Raw genomic sequence first — 20627 nt, 5'->3', positions numbered from 1 at the left:
TGGGAACCATCACTTTGAATTTCCTGTTTTATGTATGTGTATAAAATGATAACCATAACAGTACATTGATACATCCTGTTCCCTGTCAGGCATTTACTACTCACTGTTGTAGTCATTTTTTGTGACTTGGTTAGCTTAGCTTTAAGCTGTTTTGTTTTTTTTACTACTGCAAAAGCTAAAACCCATGTTTCTTGTCTTTGCTGCAAATTAGTGCAGGCATAGAGGGCATCTGGGATTCACATGAATTATTTCATTAATCTTAACTGAAACTTTTCCTTTTTTTTTTTTTTTTTTTTCCCCTTTCTTTCCCCATTTTTCCCCCAAATAAAGATCCCGGCCTGTCATAAGCATTATGAAAAGCATTACAGTACAGCCTGACAAACTTGATCTAAAGAAAAGGAACTCTGAGGATCCTAGTGAAATATGGTAATTTAAAAATTATTCTATCAGGAATATTGGTGTATTGAGCTTTCTGTCATCAAAATGTGTCACAAAACAGTGACTATATTAAGGTGAGGGGATATGACAGTTGTGCAGATGAAGCAAATGTATCTACATGTGGTCATTTTGACTTTCTGAATTTGTCATGACTAGTGCTAAAGACTTAATGTGGAATACATTCTGTTTACAATGCATGTTTTTGAAAATGAATGTCACTTTTCCACTTACAACTTCAGGTGTCTTAACATTGAAGTATCTTAACTAGAACTGATTTCTCATGAGTAGAGATGTAAAAGCAAATGTCAGAAAATATTATTACTAATTGTTCATTAAACATTTTTCCTTGCTTTGTAATTCAGTGTAGCAAGCAGCAAATGACAGTTCTAGTGTGAAAACCACAGTCATAAGACTGTGATAACACCATTTGGTGGACTATTAAAACTTTTCAGTCTGTTGGACCATGCCTTATTAAAGTTAATTTTAATTTCTTGGCACTTTTTACAGGATGGATGTGAAAGCATGTTTTCATTATACTGCAAACCCCAGTAATTTAAATCCACGAATAAGTAAGTTTTGAAGACAAGTATGTTTTAATCTTTGGTTTTTTAATTTATATATATATATATATATATATAAAAATCTTGAGAGTATCGTGAAAGAATAGTACCTAAATTATAGTGACTCATCTCAAACTGTCAGGTTTAAAATGCAACTCAGTACTAAGGACAATTAGTTATTGCGATATCTGTATTTACAGCAGCACATAGGGTCATATAAAGAAATGCTGGTGTGTTAGGAAGTTCTGTGGGTAAAAGACTCAGTTGAAGTTTTCTAGGTCACATAACTGCCATTGAGCAAATGGCTGCCATACAGACTAAAACCATTTTGCCTCTCCAGGCTGCTGCTGCTTTAGAAAATAGTTTTAAAGCCCAATTTATATATCATTAATAAGCATTATTTCCCACTGGGGACTTGCACTTACAAAAAGTGTTTTGTATTCATTTATATAACGTCGTGGAAATCAGCAGCTGACAAGCTGACATAGTAGATCTCTGTATTAATAGGAGGCTGGAAGATTGTGTCATAAATATAGTTAAAAATGCAAAGCATCAATTTCTGATGTCTCCTGTTTTTTCTCTTAAGTTGTTACAATGCTGCTGTTACTACACTTCAGAAAACTGTGTAGGATCTTGAGAGGAAATGAGAAGAATTCTAAGCCCAAGCCTCTTCCTCCTCTTGTGTTGTTTGAGTTTCTGAATTACTTGTAAAATCTATAGGATGTGCTTGAATAGGGTCTTGGACCTTCCAACAGCCCAAGAGGCCACTCACACCTGCCCCTCTGCACGTTCCTGAGGCCTGGCATGCTCAGTGCTATTCTCAGCCTTGGAACACTATATTAGCTTGGCGAATACAGAGATGTTTAAAAGACACACAGAGTTCAGATCTATCAAAACATGGTATTCCCTGCCTCAGCAGACATAGCTAGAAAGTTATAGGCTATGGCTTTCAGTGTTAAAATAACAATGTACCTTGACCTCAAAAGCCTGCTTGGCTGCTTAGTTGCAGTTTGGGACAAGATAGAAATGAAGGAATCAAGTCAGAGTATTTACGAAGTTTTTTTTTTAATCTCAGCCCTCTACTGGCTCTACAACAGCAATTACAGCTGCTTTACTCAGCTCTGAATTTTAGTAAAGCAACAGGAATTTGTTGACTAAAAGGACCTCGTAAGTTTCCTTTAGATACATGACATGTACAGGGTATCTGGCCCTCAACTGGAGAGGAACAAAACATGCAGGTGGAGAAAGTTTTGTAAACAACTGAAAACATTAGTAAAATTCAGCAGTGGGTAAAAGTCTTCTAGAACGCTGCTGGTAAGATCATACCTGGAGAAATTATGCAGGCAGTTAGTGATAGGACAAGGGGGAATGCTTTTCAACTAAAAGAGGGGAGATTTAGATCAGATGTTAGGAGGAACTTCTTCACTCAGAGGGTAGTGAGGCACTGGAACAGGCTGTCTGGAGAAGCTGCGGATGCTCCATCCCTGGAGGTGTTCAAGACCAGGTTGGAATGAGGCCCTGGGCAACCCGATTTGGTGGGTAGCATCCCTGCCCATGGAAGGGAGTGGGGGTGGAACCAGAGGATATCTAGGGTCCCTTTCAACCCGCACTATTCTGTGACTTTATTAAACCATTTTTTTTTAATATGGCAAAGGTACTCCTTAATAGCAAACTACTTTATTTCTTCATATAGAGATCAACTATACATTTGAAGCAGAAAAGGAGAGGAAGCAATTAGGCATGCATTCTAGGGTACTGTTTAAAGACCATCAGTCTGAGAAGTTCAGTGCAAGTACAACCCTAAACGGGCAGAACTCAAAACAGTGTGTGACAACCAAGCTTGTACTGCAGGTAAGGCAGAGAATTTACTTTTTATTGCTTTTAGACCCATTTAAAGAAAAGTATGTTGCTCTTTCAGCCTTGTGGTACCTTTGTATGCAACCTAAAAATCACGTGCAATATAAGGCTTCAACACTAGAAAACCATAGCTAAGTAGTACTTTACTATTCCCTGCACATGTGTTGCTTCTTCCCATTGCCTTTATTTTAAAGCATGAATAAAAGTTGTAGGCACTGCAGTGTTCTCTGGAGGTCAATAGAGCTGAAACAATTTAGAACAATAGAGAGGGAACAAATGCCAGAAACTGAGAGTTGTTGGAAAACACAGTAATAGTGGTTGTAGAATTTAATAGTGTGACTGGCTAAGAAAAGAATTTCAAGCCACAGGTTTTGGACAGGATGAATGGGCATGACAAGAAAGCTTGGTATGCACTCTTAGTTTACTGCTGTAATGGCCCCTAAAAGTGACGTTACTCAAACAGCTGAACAAATTCTCTATCTGTGGCTCAGGAGTAATAAGCCTACAATGTTGCTTTTTGACCATAGGAAATTAAAAACCTTGGACCTACACAACAGAGAGAGAGTGTTATTTTACTGTTGTAGAGTGAGTTTCATTTGCCAGAGTTAACATTTGTTAATCCCCGTAAACTCTGAGTGAAATCATCAGATCAGGAAGCCAGAAGAAAATGAAGACAGTAGGGCTAGGATCCCTTGTGTTCTTGAATATTTTTAGAAAATGATGGGTTTCTAAATAATGAATAGTTTTCATATTGGAAAATGGTGCAAAGGAGATGTTGCTTTACTTCGTATTTGAAAATGTATATCAAAAGCTGATCTTTGAGTGTTTTTTCTCATCTGCACTGTATGCTAACTATGCTGTCTAAAATGTTTTGACAGGAAATAGTAAAAGATAAGCTACGCCCAATTCCTGTATCAGTCAGTGTTGAAATTGCTGGCCTGGAGTCTAGCTCATCATCCACAAGAAAAGAGAAAGCACTTCCAGATCTTATACCAATTCTAGATTCAAATGAATCTGAAACAACTATCGCAAAAGTAAGCCTTCAATAGCATATTTTCTTAGAAATCTGTACTTTGATAAGTCACTGAACTTTAAGGAAATAACTTGTGTGGCTCTGGATTTGTAACTACTGGCTTATATTTTGCACTTTGTCAAGAACTTTTTAGAAAATGTTCTGAATTTGGTCCTGTGTTTCTTTTGTAAAAAAGTGAGGATGATATAGCTGTTGTTTGTTTTTCCTTACCAACACATTTAGGAGGAAACACACTTTTGAATAAAAACGGCAATCTGTCATCTCCTGCTGTGCACACTTATCCAACATCACAAATAATGTGCAGTCTAATTCTTTCATGGTTAGGATGCTATTAACAGTATTAGAGCTCATCAATGACCTACCTCAGGTGAAAGATCTTATTTCCTCAGTGCTCATTGAATAATCAGATTTAAGGATGTTTTTCCACATTAGGAGTGTACCTCTCTTTTAGAAGGGTAAAGCATCAAGTTTTATCTAATTCTGCCTTTTAGTTACATATAAAATTTTAATTTATCAGCATCAAGGGCTAGGGCTCACAAAGAAAAACAAATCTTGACAGGCAAGAAGTAGAGTCAAGTTAAAATCTTACTTTATCCAGGGAACTTCTTGAGTTCCCTGTAGATGCTTTATGCACTGCACATCAGAAATCCTGTTTTAAGTTAGTATCATGTGGCATGCAAAAAACATGCTTTGGTTTTATCTAGGTGGAGTTCTTAAAAGAAGGATGTGGAGAAGACAATGAATGTCACAGCAACCTGAAACTTCAATACCGGTTTTGCACTAGAGAAGGAAACGAAGACAGGTTTACCTATTTACCAATGTAAGCCTTGATTAATGCATTGCTAAAATTCAAATTATTGACAAGCACTGAAAAAAATACCTTTTATATTCTATTTTTGGAGTTAGAACAGCTTTGTTCTGTTGGTCTGGCGAACACAGTCCTGTGTACTACTGATCTGTCAGGGTGACAAACGTGGGGGAGTGGGGATGAGCTTTAGAAAAAGAGTCGTGGTACAGAGTCAAATGGATGTAAAGTGGCTACAACTGCGCAGATTTAGGCTAAAATGTAGAGTAAGGTTACTAACCACTGGAGAAATGATAAGCAGCCTAGCAGGAGTTTCTTGTATGGTACTGTTAACTGTTTTTGAGATGAAATTTCATTGTATGACAACATGATGTACTACATTCCAGTAGCTTAAGACAATCACTTATAGAGAAGTAAATGGAGAAATTGTTACACCATAACAGGCCCCCAACACCCCATAGCATCCTTCCTACTTGGAGGGCTGATGATACTAGAAAGAAGGTATCAAAAAAAAACAAAACAAAAAAGCCTAAAGGAAGTATGTTTACTTACTGTGAACAATCAACCTTTAGCAGTGTGTGCCACAAAAAAACTATGACCATTCTTGTGTTTATGCTCTTGCAGTAGTTCTTCATTAATAGAGGGAATTATATTTGGGTAAAACAACAGTAAGAAACAAACTTTCAAACACATTTGTTTTCCTAATGCACAGAACCCTGTATATTCTGTTTCTGCAGTGAAAATGGCATGCCAGTGCTTGTTCTGAAAGATCAGAAAGACATCGCACTGGAAATAACAGTGACTAATAATCCATCTGATGCAAAAAATCCACAAAAAGATGGTGAAGATGCATACGAAGCTAAACTAATTGCAACTTTTCCAGACAGTCTGACCTATTCTGCATTCAGGGAGATGAGGGGATATCCGGTGAGTATTTTTAACAGAAAGGATACTCAAATTTTTAAACACTTTGGGCATATGTTTACTTATAAATATACTCTACTTATTCAGGAAAAACAGCTAACATGTGGTGCTAACCAAAATGGTTCTCAAGCAGATTGTGAACTTGGAAATCCTTTCAAGAGAAACTCCAATGTAAGTTGCACCTATTTTACTCACATTACATAATTTGATTCCTGACTGCAGTCTTCCAAAATTTCTGTGTCATAACTAGAAATTTGATTTGGGTCTGTCTTTTTAACCTTAGAATTTGATAGTGTGTTGCTATAATGCTCCATATGTTAATATCTTCCTTAAAATATTTACATATTTCGTGGATGTTCTTTCCTGTCTAGGTAACATTTTACCTGATCTTAAGTACCACTAAAGTTAATGTTGATACGACAGACTTAGACATTAATCTGAAGCTGGAGACGTAAGTTTTCTTTTTTTGTGCATATGCATGTGTGCTGTTTTTACATACAGTTAAAAATATTTTTAATTATTTGGTCTGATACATAAAAGCAGTTTAATAGTAAAGTGAAAACCGCTAAATTGATAAAATCAACAGTGCTGTTTTCTTTTTGTTGTAGAACAAGCACTCAGACTACTTTGACTACAATTACAGCTAGTGCTAAAGTGGTTCTTGAATTGTTTTTATCACTCACTGGGTAAGTGTTGGTAGACCAGATTGGGGGGCAGAGCACCTTTGCTGCAGACTTCATTAAAATCTGATTATTCTCCTCTCTCCACCCCCCACCTGAACAGAGTGGCTAAGCCTTCTCAGGTATATTTTGGAGGTAACATCATTGGTGAAAGTGCTATGAAATCTGAAGATAACATTGGAAACCTCATAGAATATGAATTCAGAGTGAGTAATTTAGATTAATTCTAATAGCTATTTTAATCGAAAGAACAGCTTCTCCTTCTATATGTTTGAATACTTGAAAAAGTTGCTGGATCTTGCCCCACAATCCTGACTTCCTGTTCAGAATGAGGCTGGATATATACATTCTTGTAGAGCAGTTCACGTGCATTCAGGTATACAGCATAAACTCCATACAGGTGGGAAACTTAAACCCAGAAGTCTAACTGCACATGACCAGCTGTTGGCTGATGCAGGCAAACAGCAAATATGTGTACTTACAGCATGCAGAATTGAACATGCACAAGAAGACACTGCAGGAGCCATGTTGAACACGTGGGCCTAAGTTCACCCTTTTGGTCTTCTGCCTAATTAATAAGTTGAGGAGAAGGGGAACAAAAGGATTCTGGTTCTGTGAAATCTGTGTGTGTCTGGAAGTGAATTGCTTTTTCATTAATTCAAGCCCTTCTGTATTTATTTGTAGTTTGTTAGGATTATTCTCCGGAAATCCATCTCTGTTAAATCCTTCATTTACTTCTCCACCTGTGTATTTAATTACAGGATTAATGTTGAAGCAGTTAGAAAATCTGTTTTAGAACTTGCTATCATAAGCAATAACACTAAGAAAGAAAAAAAAAAAGTTGGGAAACAATTCCCAAACTACTTCAGTGGGAGTTGGTTATCTTTCTGTGTCAGAGTTCCTCATAAACTTTCAGTTTGCCTCAGTTACGTAACTAAAATGATTTCTTAGTTCTTAAAATAAAGGGCGGTTGTTGTTTTACATGAAGACAGAAATCAACAGCTTAAAGTTAATGTTAGGGAATTCTAGTCTTGCTATAATCAAGCTCAGTATTAGTTGCCATTCAAGTGTGTTAGTTTTACTATACGCTTTTGTCGTTATGCTCTGTTTCAACCGTCTTTCAGTGGCTTTTAAATTTCCTGTTATCTGCATGCTTAAAAGTTGTCAAAGTCAGTAACAGTGATTGATTTTCAAACAAAACCCCTTTAAAACAATTTAAAGAATGTTTATTTTAACAGGTAACTAACTTGGGCAGGCCACTGAAAACATTTGGTACAGCTTCCCTGGACATCCAGTGGCCAAAAGAAATTAGTAATGGCAAATGGCTGCTGTATTTGATGAAAATAGATTCCAAAGGCTTGGAAAGAGTCTCCTGTCAACCACAGAATGAAATCAATTCTTTGCATCTTGCAGTAAGTTACCCTACCTTCTTCTGTTCACTAATAAGTACAATATTAAAGCACCATAGCTTGTGATAGTAAGGTGTAAGAGTTTGCCTCCAGAACTATTTTTTTTTCTTGAGATGGCCAAAAGCACAAACAATGTGTTCTTAACCTTATGAGGAAACTTCATATAACAGCTGATGAGGTAAGCTACAGGACAGCTGCTATCTCATGGTGACTGTAGCTGCAGTGGGCACTGCTGTCATATACTTTTGCAGGATGAAATTCCTGTTAGCTTCAACACATCATCAACATTATTGAAGTCTGTGTTCTTGCATGGAAGAAAGACAGCAACCATCTCCCCAACCCGAGGGAAATCCATGTACTTTTTTGAAAGAGCTTGTAAATACATTTAATTGCTTAGAAGAAATATGCTAAAAGCAATTTCTGAAGCAAGAGTTTCATAGTCCTTTATGTCTACCTAGCAAGATTTTTTCTAAACCTTGAGCCCCATTTTCATTGTTTCTCATATAATCTCAAGGTCACTTGGGAGAAGTTGTAACTTTCACCATTAAACTTCGTACATGGAAACCCATTTTAAACCCATTTTGTCAGTTTCTTGATCACTATATTAGTTAATAAAACTTTTAGTAAGTAATTAATATGCAGTTAAAAATGCATCATACTGATCACATCACCTCTTACTCTGTTAGCACAGTAACATTAATGCCATATATATAGAACAAAAATGGAAACAACATTAAAAGTTTTATAAGTCTAAAAACCCATTGACCTGTCAAAGAAGGCAGTTAACCTTTTCTTGGTTAATCTCAAATTTTTGTGATTCTGTTGTTAACGATGAATATATGTAAATAGGGTTTATATAGTGAAGTCACTTGTGCTGATCTTGGAACAAAAAAATCAGACTCTGTGTTTGTGCTTGTATGGGGGAATAGAATTAAGACAAATGTATGATAACATAGTAAAACTTTTTTTTCACCAAGGAATCCCATAACTCCAGGAGAAAGCGTGAGGTGGCAGAGAAGCAGATTACAGACAGCAAAGCATTTTCTTTATTCTCAGAAAGAAAGTATAAGACCTTGGTAAGCATACTGCATTAACTTTGGCCTTGTTGGATACCTCCTGCTCCACTCCTAACAGGGCTTTTTGGAGTTTGGCAGGGTGAAAGAAAATCTCTCTCCAGTTTATTTCTTCTGTATTATCTACTGATAGAGAGGGAACTACAAAAGAATTTCTGCATGGCTATCTATATGGAAATGTGATTACTTTCCCATTGCTGTTGGTACAAACAGATTTTGGATCTTGTACATAAACATGATGCATATAATCCAATTTTAAATCTTGGTGGAGAAGGGGACAGTTTAACAATTTGTGAAGATGTTTTTATTTACATGTAGAAATTTTTAACTGCAGGACTGCAATGTGAACGCACGGTGTGTGGACATAAAATGTCCCCTGAAGGGTTTTGACAGCAAGGCATCTATTTTGCTGCGTTCCAGACTGTGGAACAGTACTTTTGTAGAAGTAAGTCCTCTTACCTGCCATTTTTGAAAGATTAGAGTTCTTTCCTGTTATATGTTTAATAACTGTACTTTATTTTGGAACAGGAATACTCCAAAATGAACTACCTAGACATTCTTGTTAGAGCCTCAATCAGTGTTCCTGCTGCAGCTAAGAATGTTAAACTCACAAATGAAATTGCTCAGGTAGGTTCAGCATTTAATGCTAGCCATAGGTTATGTTTGTTATGTTTCCAGCTTATCTCAAAGACTAGAAAAAAATAAACTATTTTAAAACAAATCTATCTAATAGATTAGATTTCTAATTGAATTTTGAATTAACAAACCTTTTCACATTTTAATTACATTGACAAAATTCACTACCATATTGAAATGATACCAATAGGAACTTTTTCTCCAAAAACATTTTGCAAATGAGAGAACACATCTTGTCAGAAAAAGAAAATAAAAGTATAAATTGCAGCTTTATCTTAAACTTGGATGCTTTTGAAATGCTCATCTTCACATACTTTCTTTCCTTTAGGTGCGTGTCACTGTCTTTCCTGCAAAACCAGTAGCACTTTATACAGGAGTGCCTTGGTGGATCATTGCAGTGGCTATTTTTGCTGGAATACTGATGCTTGCACTGCTGGTATTCCTGCTATGGAAGGTAAGTTTTTAGTTATCTGGTTATTTCACATGTCCTGCTGTACAGATGACAAAGTAGCAAACTAATTAAGCATTTTTGCTTTGCATTTAGGACCCAAAAGACAGCAAAATGGCCTAAACTGTACATTACTTCTATCATTTTAGTAACATTTGGAGTAAGAATGGTCATGAGAGAAGACTTGTTGATGTAGTTGATAAGAATTTTTTCTGTTTCCAGATCCTTGAAAGGAAGTTTTTTTGAGGTCTAGACAAAGCTTCATAAGAATGGCCAGAGACTTAATAGATACATTAATATGGATGGATAATAACTGGGGCTTCTGTCGTTACGTGTAAAACTGTGAACTCTCTACCAGTGTTTTAACAGGACTTTGTTCTCATAACATTAGAAATACCATTAAAGACATAGATGAAAATAACCAAAATGTGCAAAAATAGCCAAATGTATTGTTCAATTTCTTTAGTATTGGCTGCTTATCTTAGAAACCCTGAAGGAATAAATATTTAAAACTAAAAGTTAACAATTTGCATAAGAAAAAAAAGTACCTAGTTTTCTAACTACCTTTGGCACTTCCATAACTAACTATGGTTCCAAGTATAACAGAGTAGTTCTTCTATTCTTACTATTTACTGTTGTAGGCAGTTAATACTGTTGCTATGGGATGGGAGAATTTTATTAAGAAAGAATGGGTGAAGAGGAATATCCTGTCTGTCACTGGAGCAGTTGTGGCTTTGTTGAAGACTTACTGTTTGCTACAGATTACTTCTCAGAGGATACTTGACTTCCTTCTTTCCAAAAAATGCCCAGCCTCTGCTACAAATCTTTCTAATGAATTACAATTAATGCTCTGTGTGGGCTGTTAGGTTATACATATTAGTCTTCTACTGCACATGAAAATGCATGCATTCACACACAGTGTGAAATGCTTCTTTCGATGACAAACACTGAGCCATGTTATGAAGGACAAACATGGTACATCATAGACAATTGCATGGCTCAGTATAAGACATGCTTGTGTTGTATAGGTAAAATCAGGAACCCATATTTTTGTTCTTTTATTTACCCTGTGCAGTAGTCCATAAACTGGTTTCTGTATAGATGTCTTACTGCTCTTCACAGACAGTTTTAGTTGCTACAAATACACTGTATAGTAGCTTTTCTTAAAAAAAAAATGTATTAAAAATTAATCAAATATTATCAAAATAATATTCCTTATCCCAGATTATTCTATTTCACAGATTAAGTTAGTCCCCAAAATTCTCAAATCTAGATAGAGCTGAGAGTTTTCTTGTGATTCTTTTCAGACAACAATCCCGTGAAGAGATTATGAAAAGATAGATCAGTTATTTAAGCCAGTTTTAATAGTTTTAACTTTTTCCAGTCCACAAAAATTGACTAAATACCTTGCTTCCTTGTAGTGTGGTTTCTTCAAGAGAAATAAGAAAGATCATTATGATGCCACATATCACAAGGCTGAGATCCATGCTCAGCCATCTGATAAAGAGAGGCTTACTTCTGATGCGTAGTATTGATCTACTTCTGTAATTGGTAATTGATGATATTTTTTTAATTTTTAGCTATGGTGGCACATGCTATGGTTGCGGTGGCTAACGATGAAGCTTTTGCTACTTATGTTCTATTAACTTTTGGATTACAGACTATCAGTACTTGCTTGCTTGTTCTATTAATAGATATTCACCTTTTGGTGCACATAAACACAGGTGTTTATCTTGGTCGAAAAAAGCTTTTTCTTTAGAAAACATCTTTATCTGTTGCAATGGATTTTAGTCTTTTTTTGAATTGATGTTTTAACAGTACAAATTAGTTTTTAAGCTTTAGAGGTGGTAATCAACACTGCAGAGTTAATACTTAAAGCTAAACTATGTGGAATATAAACTTGCTTTATTAACCTTTAGCGCATGCTTAAAAATACACGTTGCTCATTAATGAAAGGGGTTTTCATAAAGAAAAGGTAATTGCTGTGGAAACAACCTTTTTTCCTTCTATTCTACATTATACTTTTCTAGGTAGAAACTTTTCTCTGCTGAAGCTACTAGGATGCATGACCATTTATGCTTCTAGCGACCTTCACTCAACTTAAGAGAACACATGCATGTACAGGATACTAATTAAAGATGCTTTGACATGAGGGATTGGGGGAGGAATTCTTAACCAAAATCTATCAAAACTGTGTGTATGAAATCTTCACTAAGAGATGGCCAAAAAATTTGGTCTGTGCCTCAATTTATTTTTTTAATATATACCCACTTAAATTATAATAGATTGGAAAAAAACAACAACAAACCCAAAATCCTACCACCTCAAATACTGTGAACAAAACCTTGCCACTTTCTTTTTTCTAGTAATATGTAATGACAGCCAGATGACACAATGTCTCTTACCTTTTAATCTTGACTTCGGCAACCCATAAGCACGTCATGTCGAGTGTCTTCTACTAGTTATCACCTCTGTACCACTGTGGCCAAAACTCCATTTTATTTTGAAAATTAATTCTAGTACATTCTTAAATAGTTTAAAAAAAACAACTGTTTTTATAGTAGCTTTGAATTAAAAACAACCAACCAACCTTATACTATATTCTATCTAGGGAGACTTGTGTCAGGACATACTACAAAACTTTCAAGTTATATCTGTTTTGCACCAGACGTATTAAGCAAGACTCATGTTCTAATACTGCATATGTGTAGTTAGTTCAGGTGACTACAGTTGTGATGGTGCTCTGAAAAAAAAAAAAAAAGCCCTAATGTAACTTTTCGTGAAGGCCCTGGAAATCTTTCTATAGGTTTTATGGTAAATCATGTCACCATACAGGAAGATTATGAAGTACATACCTACCTTTGAATCAGGAGAAGCAAGCTTTCCTGAACTGCATTTACATCTTTGTTTAGCATAAATATTTCTCATTATACGAATGAATAACTTTGTAGGAAGACTCAGTGCATTTTTGCCTACATCTTTTTGTTTTCAATTTTCTTACCTGTAAGTCTGTGCAAAAGAAGAATTTAGTTGTAGTACTCTCATGGCAACTTAAACCTAACCGCTTCTTTTTTTTTCTTGGCCCCAGTGTGGGTTCTTCCAGCGTTCCAGGTACGATGACAGTGTCCCCCGATATCATGCTGTAAGAATTCGAAAAGAAGAGCGAGAGATCAAAGACGGGATATGCAAAGATCTTGAGACAAAACAGTGGTTCACAAAATGGAATGAGAATGAAAGTTATTCTTAGGGAAAACTCATTTCCCTCTACAAAGTTCAGATAGAAATTAAATGTTGCCATTTATGGAGTACTCATGGAGTTAGACGTATGAACACTATGGACATCTTCACCGTTTGGCTGTAGATACTACTACTTATATTGAGGCTTTTGTTTGCACAGTTAAAATTGCTTCAACGGACTTTAATTTGCATTATTTAATTTCTACTCTGCCTCTTTTTTACCTTCAAATCTAACTCAGACTTTAGGAAATACTGTGTTGAGTTGGGCTCTTTTCTACAAAATATACAAAACCACTATGGCAGACCTTTCCTGTGATCCTAATTTTCCTGGGAATGCAAGGAATGCATGGTTAAGGTCAACATAGGTTGTTCTCCATCCTTCCCTCAATGCATAAGTTATTATAAACATGCAGTGGCCTTAACATTGTTTGAGTATAATCCGAAGACCTGCAAATCTATTTTAGTCACGTGCTTCGCCTACTGCAGTAGTTAGGGCTTCACAAAAAGCATTACCTTAAGTTATACGTGCAATAGGTCACGTTGCTTGATTTTTAAGATCTGAATGTGTGAATATTGCTCACAACAAATATACACAGGTTTTTTTGTTTTGTTTTAAAAGAGGCTTGAATATTAGATGTACTTTTTGTATATATATATTTCAGTCATTTTGATATTTATTTTTGTTACAAATCATTGTCTTTGTCTAACTGTTAGGCCAAAGACTTAACTGAACCTTCAAACCACTGTGTTTATGAACTTCATATGACGAGACCTGAGACTTTCACTGCATTTTAATAAATAACTGAAGGTGCCAATACTTTCCAAAAATGTAAATATTTATTCCAGTGATGTATGTGGAGTCTTATTTTCCTGATACTTATAACTTTACCTAATAAGAATTATCAGGTCTTGTAATATGATTTGTATATTAACTTCAGACTATTTTACAGTTTGGACACCAAGCATAAGTAGGGTTTTTAGATACAGTTTTATACTTACTGGAAGTAGTAAGAAGTTCTCTGGAAACAACTTTCCAGCTTCATAAGGATTTCCTGTTTGGCAAAAGGTGTTGACTACTGCAACTGTTATGTAGCACTTGAAGGAGGCTGTAAATGCCTAATTTAACTATGAGGATCTGAGCTGATCCTCTTTGAGACTACTGAATACTCTTGAATACCTGAATGTTGGTAAGAGTAGAGTCACAATATTGTGCTTATCAGTAATCTAATTGTTGTAACATAATTGATAAAGCTATTTAAAGAGTTTACTTTTTTTTTAAACCCATGTTCTAAAGCATTGGTACTATCTAAGGATGAAGATTAGTTTGTTTATTCAGTGTAAAACAACTATGCTCAAAAAGTAGGCATGTTAATTGCTAGTAATTTGAACTATGCAAAAACCTCTTGGTACTTTTTGCCCTCATAGGGTGAAAACCTGCTAAGAGGGCAGTTGTCAGGTATCTTATTTTTACTACCAACTTTGAAAATACCTTTTTAGAAGGTATGGTCACCTAAAGTGTTAACATTATAGAAAGAGGATTAATTTAGTAGACTCTTCTTCCTCCCACTAAGTGATCTCAGTCTGTTGTCACCCTGATTTTATGAACACTTAAAATATGTATTTAGCTGTTAACCAATTTTTGACCTTTTAAAATCTAGCTTATTTGCTGAAAGGCTCAGCAGCATTAGACAGGCTAATCAGGTGCTAAGAAGCTTGACAGTGACTACTGTAGCCTTTGATTTGAAAGCAGATTACGGCCCGCCCTCAAGAACATGAACGTCTCCGCAGTGTTAAACTTAAAGTTGTTAGAAATAAGTCATGTCACTGGTATACTTTTTTTCAAACTGTCTCTTTTTTAATACCAGCTAGCAATGCTGCATCATTCCATGATTAAAAATTACCTGTGGATATTTGTATAGAAGTGTGAAATAAAATTTTTTTAATTAAACATTGTTTTGGTAATAGTTATTTCTCATCGCAATTACATGAGATAGCCATACCTAAGTTCACTAGTACATTAGAAGAACAAGCTGAAAGTTGCACACTTTAACAAATGATCTCACTCTAAATATTGCCATAACTCCTCACTGCCCTCCCTCATGCAGAGGGGTAGATAAGACAGCTGCAGAAGATAGCGCACAATCTCATGCTCACAGGCACGCTGATGCTTGCTGCAGGTGCCAGCACCCACAGCAGCCAGGCCACGAGCCTGGCATAGTGGCACGGGCACAGCACCAAGCATCAGCCGCATGCGGCCGAGCTCCCCTCTCTGTCACACAGCTGGGGTGCCTGAGACAGGCTGCCACCCTGCCCTTCCATGCGGTCTCCTGGCAGCTGCCATCTGCTAAGCAGGGGAAATGGATGCATTCTCCCAAACCAGCCAAGGATTTGACACAACTAGCTGTACCTAGCAGTGGAAGTTTGCTACTGACAGTCAGTTACATGGTTGCAAGGTACAGACAACAACAACAGAAAAACAGAAAAGCCAAAAAGACACAGGAAAAAAAATATCAAAAGAAACCCAATATTGTATATTTAAGATGTTAACCTTACAGGATGCTTTGCTTTCATCTGCTGAAAGGAAATACCTTTCAATGCAACAAGCCCTGAAGATAAAGTTAGATGGATACATTCTAAATAATAATAAAAAAAACTGTGTTTGTTGCTACAACATGAAATTTTTAGGACTAGGTGCTAGAAGGTGCTGCTAGATCTCAGAGCATGTCAAAGATGCGGAAACAGCTGGCCTTTATTAAACAATTATTTACGTAACTAAAACCACAAACAGTTGTCCGCAGCAAGACTAAATATGGACTGGGAGACCAGTTCACTAACCTCTTGTGGATCAGCGTGATTGTGGAAGGAAGCCAGGACAGTGCCTGTCAACACACAGACCTTGACAGCACGGCAGCACCAGACAACGATGTGGGCAGTGTGGCCGTGCCAACACAGCGTACACGAGTGTTCTTCGGGTCGCAGAAAATAAGATAAAGCTGAGGTCTTTGTAAGGCTGACTCAGTTATCACTATACATACACATATAAATGTATATGAAAGCATCACAGTTTATTAGCATTCTATATAGTCATAATATATATGCTATGTATAGGTTAAATATACTATAGTACAGTGGCATATATATATATAGTAGTATATGTGTATAGTATTTATGCTAGTACATATGTACAATATATGAAAGTATATACAGATATATAAGGCCTAATATACATGTTTTTATATATATTAGATATATAGTGTGGGTATATATTTAAGGTGTGTGTATATATAAAGTATGTATATATAATATATATATGCACACTATATAGCCTAAGGTACACTACTAGAATTCAAGTAAACCTTCACATACATAAGAGCCACAGCACAGGAGACACAGCTTACAAGAGACGCTTTCAGTAGCTGGGGCCATGACAGCGTAATACAGACTATGAAAGGGACTTCATATGTGGGAGAGGAGAAGCAACAGGGTGCTCCAACACAAGCCAAAGTGTAAGCTTTTGAAGGAGGCACTAAAACACCCGCACCGCCGAGCTAGCTGTCACTGCGGCAGTGCATCTTAACCAAAACCAAAAACCAACAGCCCAGAATGCACAGAACCTGAAAGCTGCTTACACACACACGACTGAAATCACTTATCCCCGCACAGAGTAGGTGACTGTGCCAGCAGCTGGTTTGCAATACCCATGGGGACAAACCGTGATTAACCAGGTAAACACAGCCCTGCTTGGAGCTAGAACATTGTGGACACTTCTGGCTTTCCAGCTAGCAAATGCATGCCTGAAAACAAGAACTGAGCAGCACATTCCTCTTTGGTGCCTCTGCTAACAGTTGCTTCATTGTATTTATTTAACTTCAGACCTCTGACATATCTGAAGATCTATTCATCTTCTGAGGTCCTGGATTCATAGTTATATTATGCATTATTATTATTATTATTATTTTATAAACCCCCCTCCCCCCCCCAACCTGTCTGGAATCCAAAGTCACTACTTTTTGCTAGGCAAGGAATGCAAGGGAGGCATGACAGCTCAGCACAGTCCTCCTCATGACTATCTTCCCCAAGCAAAATTCTCCAGGCTTCACAGCAAACCTGCCTTCTCCAGCCCTCAGGCTGACTGTGGCTGTGCTCTGCAGCAGCCGGGTTTGAGCCAGGGCACTTGGGCAGGGGCTCTGAATCCCCACCTGGCAGCACAGGGGTCAGAAGGCACTCCTGCAGGTCAGCCACCCAACCCCTGCTCAACGCAGTCAGCTAGCGCAGGCTGCTCAGGTCCACACCAGTCTTTAAACATCTCCAGAGACAAATAGGCCACAGCCTCTCCGAGCAACCTTTGAGCAGCCTCACAGTGGAAGCTCTCCTACGTTTAAGCAGAAACTTCCCTCGGGCCACTTTGTGCCGCTTGCCTCTGGCCCCGTCACTGGCCAGCCCTGCGAGGAGCCTGGATCTCCCTTCACTCGCTCCCCTCGCCAGGTATTTATTACATGCACTCACAGAACCCTTCCCCAGCCTCCCCTCCACACCAGGTGCTCCAGGCCCTCAGAGGGAGGCCCATTCCCGCTTCGTTTTCCCTACAAAACCTATGTTGCAGCAGCAACTTTTCATGGCAGTACCAACCTCAAAGATGCTAGAAGACAGACAGAGGCTGCAGTCACCTCTGCTTCTTAAGAATCATCCCAGAACAACGTACACTCCCTTGCCATCGATACACAGCACTACTTATTTCCTCATATCTCTCAGTCTCAGTAGCTTTGCGGGAAAGGGGAGGAAGGGGCAGAAGAGTCACATGTTCTTGCCATGAGCATCTGAAATAATGCAACTGCTAAGCAGATTAGAAGACGTGCTTATGGGACATTTCAGCAGCACAGGACTGGTTTCTTGAAGCAGAGGGAGCCAACCACTCAGTGCCAGAGGTGAGAAGTGCACCACTGCTGGCCAACTCGCTGGACTGCCTGCGGTTGGTTGCATACCAGCAGGGAGAAACACTGCACGGCACCGAGAGCCCGCCTGCACTGAGCGCTGATCCCTCGCAGCCGCCACCTCACCTCTGGCAGTGGCTAACAGAGGAGCGGCACCGCAGCACACAGTGAGGCTTCGCTCCTCCTGTTCTCACAAAAAGTTAGCGCTCAAATTCACTACCAGCTATGTTTTCCCTACAGAAGAGAAGCCATCCACGATAATCAATTACAATTTCCCCATCTGTCTTCTGATCTAGAGTCACATGAACTTGTACATGGCAGAAATTCACAAACTCCCAAGTTTAATTACACACTTGATAAGAATACGCAAATATCTGTATGCTCCTCTTAAGCCTACTGTAATTTGATACAAACCCATGCGGAAGCCACTACATATCAACTTCATTCCCATTTTTTTTATATATTTTTATTTCTGCTACTGCAAAAAAAGAAAGAGATGAAAGCCACATCAAACCAGTGCAATCCTGTGAAAGTTTTCTAACATAGCAAAAGCAAGTAAACTTATTGCCAAAAACCTAAGAACAAAGACAAACCTTTGCACAGAGCAAAGCAACGCAAATAGACACACCAGAAGGCATCGTAGCAAAGCACATAAACGATAAAAAGATAAAGACAGAGATATTCTTTAAGTTTCAAGGCACAGGTATGCATAGTTTTGGGTTTTATTTTACTTTTTAACCTATGATGTAGCTATTTCGGAAGAAGGAAAGAAAAAGCAGCCATACATGCAGCAACCAAGAACAGTGACTTCCAGTAAGGAGTCACTTACTGTATGACCATAGCAAACCAAAAAAAAAAATCTTTCTCTGGAACACCCTGCAAGAATGATCTGCTTTCAATTACCTTATTAAATCTTAAATGCCATGTTAAATTTTAAATTGAAGTTGGAAGGAAATAAAAAAAAGGCAGTTACTTAGGTTAAAACTAAACACTATGTTTTCAATTATTTTAAAATCTGATTTGTTCTATCCCATTTGAATTGTGGATCCAGGTGTATTATGATTTCAGGAACACCAACAAGAAGGAACAGAGGACTAGAAAAATGCCAAATGACAAAAATAATGCCTTTCTTCTTTTTGCTTTGCTTAAGCATTTACAGAAACTAGCACATAAGAACTCCAGTTAGTGCCACACTGGATCAGATCAGAGAAAGCCCCCAAAAGATCATCAATGAGTGAAAAAAGATAAAAAAAAAAAAAAAAAAGAGAGAAAATTCAAGATCATGGAACACAGAATATCCCAAGTTGAAAAGGACCCAAAAGAAACCTCAGGTACAACTCCTGACCCCACACAGGACCACCCAAAAATCAGACCCTATGTCTGAGAGCATTGTCCAAATGCTCCTTGAACTCCAGCAGCTCAATGCTGCAACCACTGCCCTGGGCAGCCCGTCCCAGTGCCCGACGACCCTCTGGGTGCAGAACCTTTTCCTAACACCCAGCCTGACCCTCCCCTGTCCCAGCTCCATGCCATTCCCTCAGGTCCTGTCGCTGTCCCCAGAGAGCAGAGCTCAGCGCCTGCCCCTCTGCTCCCCTCGTGAGGGAGCTGCAGGCCGCCATGAGGCCTCCCCTCAGCCTGCTCTGCTCTGGGCTGAACAAACCAAGGGACTTCTCTGATACCTTAACAGAAGACGCTTCCATGGATTGGTACCCAATCAGTATTTTAAAGACCAAGAAAAAAAACTTTAGGTAGAAAGGGAGGATAGATAGGGGATTCTGCTCCAAACACAGCATTTAAGATTTACCCCCAGTTACTTCTGTCATCGCTTACCCGACACGATTTCCCTGGACAGAAGCGCTCGCTGTTTATATCAGTGAGAATGTAAACGGGCTCCAGCTCACCCAGCGAAAGGATGCATTTAGCTTCTGACAGCCTTTACCATGTCCCCTGGCCAGGGACCGACATCCCATGACACAGCAGGCAGCAGCCAGGTCCCTACAGCATGCCCACAACGGTGACACACCAAGCATCCAGGCAGCAACACGCACATAGAAAAGACGAAGCCAGCCCAGGACCACCACAAGCAATTGCAACACCTCACAAATACCCAGCTTGCTGCCTGTAGGCACTGCTTTAAACTACAGCTGGCTCACAGCTGAAACCATTATCAGGTGGTTCTAAACACAGCAATTAATAGGCAAAGCAGGTGTCCCAAATTAGTACAAGCTTGAGAAGCATGAGCTACTATTTGATGTTCCTGAGGAGGGCCCACAGGCAGCACTACAGCAATAAACATTAGTGACCAGTATTTGTACACGATCTGCAGAGACAGAGAAGTTGCTGACTTGCCCCGCCAGCCACCACCCCCAGCCAGAACAGAGCAAGCCGTTCTTTTCTGGGTACGAGATGGAGGTACTACAAACCAGGTGAAGCAGTCTGACCCTGAGCCACTGCTCTATTCTCACTTATTACTGGTGCAGTTACTGCTCAGAAAACTGCCTCTGGAGGAAAACTGAATCAGTACGTTTTCTGTATTTACAATGCAACAGCAAAACAACAAAAAAAGCCAATAATTCATGATGATCTTTCTACAGCT

General features: G+C 38.2%; 1 protein-coding gene across 4 annotated transcripts in view; it reads left to right on the top strand.

Moving 5' to 3' along the window:
* Nucleotides 1-15048, top strand: part of ITGA6 (integrin subunit alpha 6) — a 108301-nt gene extending 93253 nt beyond the window's left edge. For 2 of the 4 annotated variants that reach the window (XM_050711387.1, XM_035568045.2), the window contains exons 10-25: nucleotides 331-426; nucleotides 946-1007; nucleotides 2692-2849; nucleotides 3734-3889; nucleotides 4593-4708; nucleotides 5431-5620; nucleotides 5705-5788; nucleotides 5989-6068; nucleotides 6226-6303; nucleotides 6401-6503; nucleotides 7536-7709; nucleotides 8684-8782; nucleotides 9114-9224; nucleotides 9308-9406; nucleotides 9744-9869; nucleotides 12952-15048. In XM_050711387.1, the coding sequence (XP_050567344.1) occupies nucleotides 331-426; nucleotides 946-1007; nucleotides 2692-2849; nucleotides 3734-3889; nucleotides 4593-4708; nucleotides 5431-5620; nucleotides 5705-5788; nucleotides 5989-6068; nucleotides 6226-6303; nucleotides 6401-6503; nucleotides 7536-7709; nucleotides 8684-8782; nucleotides 9114-9224; nucleotides 9308-9406; nucleotides 9744-9869; nucleotides 12952-13110 (1891 nt within the window). In that variant the 3' untranslated portion in view covers nucleotides 13111-15048. Of the gene's footprint in view, nucleotides 1-330; nucleotides 427-945; nucleotides 1008-2691; nucleotides 2850-3733; nucleotides 3890-4592; nucleotides 4709-5430; nucleotides 5621-5704; nucleotides 5789-5988; nucleotides 6069-6225; nucleotides 6304-6400; nucleotides 6504-7535; nucleotides 7710-8683; nucleotides 8783-9113; nucleotides 9225-9307; nucleotides 9407-9743; nucleotides 9870-11284; nucleotides 11415-11893; nucleotides 12610-12951 lie in introns of those variants that run through there. The other 2 variants (XM_035568055.2, XM_050711386.1) reach the window with 2 other exon arrangements.
* Nucleotides 15049-20627: the final 5579 nt, after the last annotated feature.

Source organism: Cygnus atratus, chromosome 6 (genome assembly GCF_013377495.2).
Source record: "Cygnus atratus isolate AKBS03 ecotype Queensland, Australia chromosome 6, CAtr_DNAZoo_HiC_assembly, whole genome shotgun sequence".
Lineage (NCBI taxonomy): Eukaryota > Metazoa > Chordata > Aves > Anseriformes > Anatidae > Cygnus > Cygnus atratus.
Note: the sequence above shows the minus strand (reverse complement) of the source record. Positions and strands in the feature narration are given on the sequence as shown.